The following is a 7,044-nucleotide window of genomic DNA, read 5'->3' as shown; positions in this document are numbered from 1 at the left end:
GCGGAGTTTACCCGTTGCCTGTCAACCCTGGCCGGGCTGGCGCCGCGGGGCCGCGCGGAGGCGAACGGGAGCGCGTGACCTTCCCGTTCCGACCGATGGGAGGCGCACCGGCTCCCGGCTCCCTGTTCCGGAGGTCTGCAGGGTCAGGAGGGAAATATAACAAGTTAGGCAAACACCGGCGACAGAAACGTGCGCAGGGCTTGCCAAGGCGCTGATCCGAGTCTGCAAACACGCACAGGGCAGGACCGGAGTAAACGCCAAGGTGTTGGCAGTGCCCCGAGTCCTGAGCCCGGGCTGGGGAGGCCGCGCTCTGCTATTTATTTGCTTGTGATCTGGCAGGTTTTGACCACCCAGTCGTTCAGTGTCTTCATCCACCTAGTGGGAATTATAATCCCAGCCTCCCCTCTTCTGCCAACCCCCCTCTCTCCCCGCCCCCCCTACCACATCGTGGAAGAATCCTAAGTCTGACCCAAACCGGCCACAGTGGAAAGTAGCGGCTGGAACGAGGGGCTAAGCAGGCTCTGAGGGTCCACTGAATGAATGAATGAATGAATGGATCCAATGACATTTCTCTTGGGGTAAAGCTAATGAAGTGAGATCATATGAAACTTGGGGCTAGAAAACATGAGTTTGAACAATGGTTGTGAGTTGCAGGGGGAAGGAGAGCATTCCAGAGTGGGGGCAGGGAGCATGGCGTGAGCAAGTGAGGGGTGGTGGTGGAAGAAAGGCATTTGGGGGATGGAGGGTGCATCAGTCCGGCTCCCTCCCTTCCCAGCTCCCCACCTCTCCACATATGTCTTCTCCACTACCACCTGCCTTGAACTGGGCTGGGCAACACAATTCCCAACGAGATGGCACTTTCCCAACCACACTAACCAAAGACAAGCCCTAAGCTTCCACCGCTTCTCTGAGCCCCTTGGGGGTGGGTGCTCAGGGGGTGCTGGGGGCTGGGTGGAGGGGCATCTGAAAGCCCCACGGAGGTGGTTTCGTGTCGTCAGAGGCCAATCCGATGCCAGACAAAGCATCCGGAAGTCAGAAGCAGGTCAGCTCCGCAGTGGAGCCTGCAGACTGCCTCACGGGGCACTGACACCCTCCTCACCCCACCCCAGACCAACGCTGAGCCCTCGGCACCCACATTACTCTGCAGATGGGGAAGTGCCGGGAAGGTACAAAAGGCGGGAAGAGGGAAGGTGGAAGGCAAGCTGTGGCCACCTTCCTCCGTTTATTGCAATGACTTACACAGGCTCCCCACCCCCACCCTCCCTCAGGCTGCCTGCTGCCCACTGCTGAAGGCCGCTCTGTTCGCTGGCAAAACAGCCATCACCCCTTGGCAGGCCCACTTCCCTCTCAACTCAGCCCAGCTCCCGGGCGGCTCTGCCAGCTGCCAAGGGGGCCAGGCCACGTGATCATGCCAGCACTGGGCAGGTGAAGGGGGGGCGGGGCCCAGTGATTGGCCTGAAGAGGGGCAGGCGAACAGGGGGCGGGCCAGGCGATGAGGCCTAGCAGTCTGGGGAGGACTGAGAGGAAGCAAGAGGGGCCACGTGAAGATGGAAGGGATGCGGCCAGGGCCCCCCAGAAAGTGAATAGGCAGGAAGGACGAGGACCCTCCCGGAGAGCTTTTCGAGGGACCACAGCCCCCGACACCCTGGGAATTGCAAGCTTTGAGGCTCAGCGATGCCTCGCCACCTTGCCGAGCCCTCAGATACAGGAGGATGCAGGGTACCCCACATCCCGGCCCTGACCTCCCAGGCCTTCCCACCCCTGAGTCCAGCCTGGGCCTCCGCTTCCTGGAGCACCTGTGTTGACAGGAGCCAGCCACTGGGTTGCTGTGCCCACATTCTAGATGCCAAAACTGAGGCTCAGAGAGGGGGAGCAGATGTGTCTACCCTGGGAAGCCAGCCTGAGGTCATGTAATTTGGAGTATGCACAGGAATCAAGTTCAGAAAAACTGCATTGTCTCAGATCTCCGCCCAATCAGAGAGCTGGCCACTGAGATTGTTTGCTGGGAGCAGCCACTGGCCCCCATCATCCCCCGGCCAGTCCACAGTTCTCTGCCGTCCACCCCCTTTCCCTTCTTCCCAGTGTTTTGTGCATGTACCATTGTAAAGAGAATGAAAACAAGTTTCTTTTCAGGTTCATTGTTGAAATGCAAGTGATGTTTTTGTGTTCACCTTGTATGCAGCTACTCTGCTGTTTCATTTCCTAGTTGTAACCATTTTTGGTGGAATGTTAAAGTTTCACGCGTATAAAAGGACATCTCCACGAACAGACATGCCCACAGCATTGCACGGAGGCGCCCAGCTTGCCTTCTGGGTTGGCCCTCGCTCCCAGTTACCCTCTCTGGGCCGCTGTTGGCCTATTTGCAAAATGAGTGACCCAGTGGGTTATTGTGAGGTCTGGTCAGCCATGAACATACACACTTGGGATAGTCCGTGACGCCTGGCGGGTGTCCGACACATGCTCATTATCAGCAACAGTAAGAGCAACGGCCTTTATGGGGGACGCTGGAGAAAGCGGCGGGCAGACAGGAGGTCTGAGTGTAAGGGTAGCAAGGGGCCACACGAGAGGCCCCATGACGTTCACTCAGTCGCCGCATCTTTCAACCCTCAGACTGAAATTGCCACTGAAATCTGCTCTGAGGCCCTCCAGCCACATAACCCGGCCAGAAGGGACCCGTGAGTCCCCTCCTTCCCCCACAGCCAAGGAAGTCAGACACTGAGTCCAGACATTTTAGTACAAGCGGTTTATTTGCCCCCCAGGAGGGCGCACACATACCAGGCAGCGGTGTGCCCACCCAGCCCCGCCAGGAACCACCTGTGTAGTCCACATGCATTAGAAACAGCTCTCTAGTCACCAACGATGACACGGTGAGAAGCGAGAGCTTGACGTCGCAGTTTCTATCTGCACAGGACGTGGCCACCGAGGGTGTTCATGGTGCACGGTTCTAGAGGTTAATGCGGGTGAGTCCTGCCTGCCCTGCGGCCCCATTGTGTCCTGGGGCCTGGCTGGGTGAGAACCACTCTGCAGTCGTGTTTGATGAGAAGGTGGCTCTTGTGAAACGCAACTAGAGCCTTGTCCCAAACCGTGCCACCCCGGTCCCTGCTTTGGCACGTGAGGCTGTGGGGGCTTCAGCGCTGGGCATTCCGAGCTGGCAGGACATTGGCGACACCCAAGACCCTAACCCTGGCTCCTCCATGGGCAGAACCGTGGGCCATTTCCTCCCGGTGAATAGTGCCTTCTGACCCAGCAGGGAGTGTGGGGCCTAGGACAACGGGGTGGGGACAGGGTGGGGGGGCGGCAGGGAGGACGACACAGTTGTCCAGCTTTGCTAAAACCTTTACTGACAAACTTGCCTGAAGACAGAAGGGAGGGGAAGCTGGGCTGGCCGGCCATTCCCCTGGGCGACCCCGTTCACGCTGTTTGCCCTTCCTCCCCCGAGTGGGATGAACCCATATTGCCATCAAACAGCAGCTTAGGACAGGAGGTCTCCCTGATCTTTATTTTGGTTAAAAATCCCGCCCTGCCCGTAGGTTCTTAATGACCTGGCAGTGTCAGGAAGACCTGAAAAGGAACGGGATCCAGACCAGGTGTAAGGAGCGAGCAGCCGCATCTACTGTAAAAACTGTGCTCTGAGGCTCCATTCTTTGGATAATCCAAGTATTTAAAACACTGGGAAAAAGAAGAGTTAGTCTCTTTCAGAGTGTCCGCGAATTCCTGAGACTGTTCCTGTCGGCAGTGAACGCACTCCCAGCATCGAGCTGGAATGGAGGTGAGGCGACCGAGGATTGCGGAAAGGCCGGGGGACGGAGCAGGCTGTCACCCACACTCCTCCCAGGCCCCGGGAGGCTGACTCGGACAGTCTCTGGTCTCACTGGGGACGTCGCCTTCCTAAAGGCATCTCCTGGTCAGCTCTTCCACCTTTACCTGCAGGAAATCGCTCGCAGGAGGCACGGCGCTGGCAATGGGACCCTCAGGCCTGAGCCAGCCCCTCCTCGCTGCCAGTCGCCACCTGGCGAGGGCAGGATGTAGGAGTGAGCGGATCCAGGCTCCCAGTGTAGGGGCAGCCGAGCGACATTTCTGGTGTGGAGAGGAGGCCAGAGGAGGGAGAGGCTGGTCCAGGTGGTGGGCCCTCCGTCTGCCTGTGGCTCCGGTCAGGGTCCCAGCCAGGCCCAGGCGCCGTCCAGTCCTGCCATCCAGCAGGCGGCTCCCAGAGGCCTTTGGCTTCCATTGAAGACACGCAGCTTTCACGCGAATGAATCAAAACCCAGCCGGATGGAGGAGGCGGGCGCCTCTGGTAGTTAGGCCGGAAACTCATTCCTGTAGTGCCGCAGGCGCTCGTCCCCAACCGACAGGTAGGTGGCCCGCATGCTGGGAGAGTACTGTGGGGGATGGGGTGTGGGGGGGGAGTGGGAGGAGGGGACAGCAGCACAGGGTCAGACATGTCACCAGCTAAACCGGGCACTGTCCTCGCGAAGGCGCCGGGAATTTCTGAGGGAGGGAGAGCCGGGCCAGCCAGCTGTGTGGTTGTTATTCGGGGAGCCTGCCCACAGCTCCCTGCTGTGGGCTCCTGGGTCTCCTCATGCCCCTGGCAATGGTAGGCAGGGGCGGGGGTGTCTCCCCGGGGCAGGGCAGTCGCCGTGCCAAAGCAATGAGGGTCTCTGAGCAGGTCTGTTCTAGGCGGACGGCTGATTCTGTCCCCGAGCCCCGCAAATAAGGCCGGGCCTTGTCTGTCCAATGGCAGGGAGCGTGGCCGGAGTCTTTCAAAGCAGAAAGCAATCCCCAAGCCCTTTTGATCTGGCATCACGGGGCCTCGGGTAGTTCGTTTCTCCCCGCAGCAGACCTCCCCTAACTGTCTGTGCTCAGACTGATACCAGAGTCAGTCCACAGTCCCGGGGCCACCGCAGCTGGCGGCGAGGACAAGGAACCCACGGGGCCTTGGGTTAGAGAGAAGCCGGGCGGGGTTCAAAGGCACCAATTCGCTCCATCCCCAATGTGGGGTCGTGCAGGAATCAGCAGATCAGTGATTCTCTCTCATCATGGATGTTTCTTTCTCTCCTCACTCCCTTCCTCTCTGAAATCTATAAAAATATACTTAAAACATAAAGTAAAAGGAGCTGAGCCTGAACGCAGGCCTCCTCCCACCCCGTCTCCTGGCACAGCACCTGGATCCAGTGCTGTTTATCAAAGGACAGCGGGGGAGGCGCTCTGGGCGACACCCAGCAAGGAGGGGTCCCAGCCGGGAGTCAGATGGTGGGTCAGAGCAGATTCAACCACAGCACCAGGGACACTGGGCTGGTCTTCCTTTGAGGTGGGGGCCGTGCCGAGTGCTGAGCGGCATCCCTGGCCCCTACCCACTAGATGCCAGTGGCAACTACCCCCAGATGTGACAACCAAAAATGCCAACAGACGTGGCCAAGGGCCCGCTGGGGGCCCAGTCGCCCAGGGTGAGACCCGCGATTCTGAGGTATGGCTCATGCCATCCACTCTCCACAGGACCTCCCCAGGCCCGCACAGCAGCGGGCACAGTTCCTCCCTGCAGGTCCCTAAGTATCCAGGGCACTTACTGCAGCAGTGCCCCGTGCCCCCTGCAGGGGACACATTCCTGAGGACCGGGCTGGGCACCTGTGAGCATCCTGGTCTCAGGGCCAGGCCTACGCCACGGATCCCAGGTCCTGGGTCGCCAGGGCTCCTAGTTTATCTACTGGACGGTCCCACCCAAGCTCCCTGGATGGGACAGGTGCAGCCCTAACCCGGCAGACACCTGGCCCAGAGCCCTCCGCACCCCCTGCTGGGGAGCCCGGTTACCGTGGGCGGAGGGGAGCCTCTCCCGATGAGCGGTGTGTTCTCGTAGCGGGGGTTCCCACCGAACAGCACAGCGTGGTTCCTGTGGGGCCAAGAGGAGAGCTCAGAGGGAGGGCACGGGGAAGGGGCTGATTGCTACAGGAGGCTCCCATGGCGTGCCTACGGGAGGGAGGGGGTGGAAATGGACTACGGAGAGCGAGGGAGTGTGGGCAGGAAGATAAGAGCGCTCGGGGTGGCCCAGGGGCAGCAGGGCCTGGAGAAATGCAGATTCTTGGCCTCGAGACCCACCCGGGCCGACTCGGGGAGGCCTGGCATCTCCAGTGGGTTCTTCCCTCCGCACACGTGGCTATGCAGGGGTCATGTGACTAACTGCTCCTGGGGGCCTTCCTGCCACACCCCATGGCTGCAAGGAGGGGACCACCTGGCCCTCTGGACCTGCAGACCCAGCTCTCTGTGGGTGAGGTGGCCCAGGGGTCCAGGAGCCCTGCCGTACATGTACTCTGAGACCGGGGCGTTGGAGACGGTCTGGGCCGGCGGCTGCAGGCCGGGCTGGCTGTCCAGGCTGCCGCTGTAGCTGCAGAAGCTGGGCAGCCGCCCCCGCGAGGGGATGTAGGCGGCGATGCGCCGGGCCTGGGGGTTGAAGGGGTCGTCGTCATCGATGTCGTTATAGTCTCTGTCCCTAGAATGACATGGGGTGCGGCCCGCCGTGAGGGGCGAGGGAAGCTCCAAGGCAGCGGGGTCCTGGCCTGCTTCCCCCTCTTTCCTCCCAGGACTCGCCCTCTGGCCACAGCTGTGTCCGTGACTTTCCTCTCAAACACGCTCCTCAGCCCTGACTCCCACGGATCCCTCAACCCTGTTCCCAACTCCACAGCCACTGCCTCCAGGCAGCCCACCATGCTGACCACGGAACCTCCCTAAGCTGACCTACCATCTCGTCTCTGTCTACCTCCTCAACGAGACCTTAGGTGCCCGGGTAACAGTGCCACCATCTATGCTTCCTGGTATCCTAGGGCACCCCTCCCGGCAGTGAAAACTCCCCTCTTTTAGGTCACACCACAGAGTCCTGCGGAGGAAGAGAGGGCCAGCAAGGGATGCCAGGTGGTGGTCTGATGCTGTCACCATCCTCAGACCCACTCCTGCCCGACTCCTCCTGCAGAAATCCAGGAGCCTGCAGGGGGTGAGTGCCTGAGCCCTCCGCCACTCTTGTCCGTCCAGGGTTGTCAGCTCTCAGCCGTCAGAGCA

General features: G+C 60.5%; 1 protein-coding gene across 1 annotated transcript in view; it reads right to left on the bottom strand.

The window, feature by feature from the left end:
- Positions 1-2,728: 2,728 nt before the first annotated feature.
- Positions 2,729-7,044, bottom strand: part of TTYH2 (tweety family member 2) — a 42,862-nt gene continuing 38,546 nt past the window's right edge. The window contains exons 12-14 of the mRNA XM_015570706.1: positions 6,296-6,481; positions 5,806-5,884; positions 2,729-4,379 (exon numbers count right to left, since the gene is read on the bottom strand). Coding sequence (XP_015426192.1) covers positions 4,299-4,379; positions 5,806-5,884; positions 6,296-6,481 — 346 coding nt within the window. The 3' untranslated portion in view covers positions 2,729-4,298. The remainder of the gene's footprint in view (positions 4,380-5,805; positions 5,885-6,295; positions 6,482-7,044) is intronic.

The sequence above is a fragment of the Myotis davidii genome, unplaced genomic scaffold (assembly GCF_000327345.1).
Source record: "Myotis davidii unplaced genomic scaffold, ASM32734v1 scaffold172, whole genome shotgun sequence".
NCBI lineage: Eukaryota > Metazoa > Chordata > Mammalia > Chiroptera > Vespertilionidae > Myotis > Myotis davidii.
The sequence above is the reverse complement of the archived record's forward strand: the minus strand, read 5'-3'. Positions and strand labels throughout refer to the sequence as shown.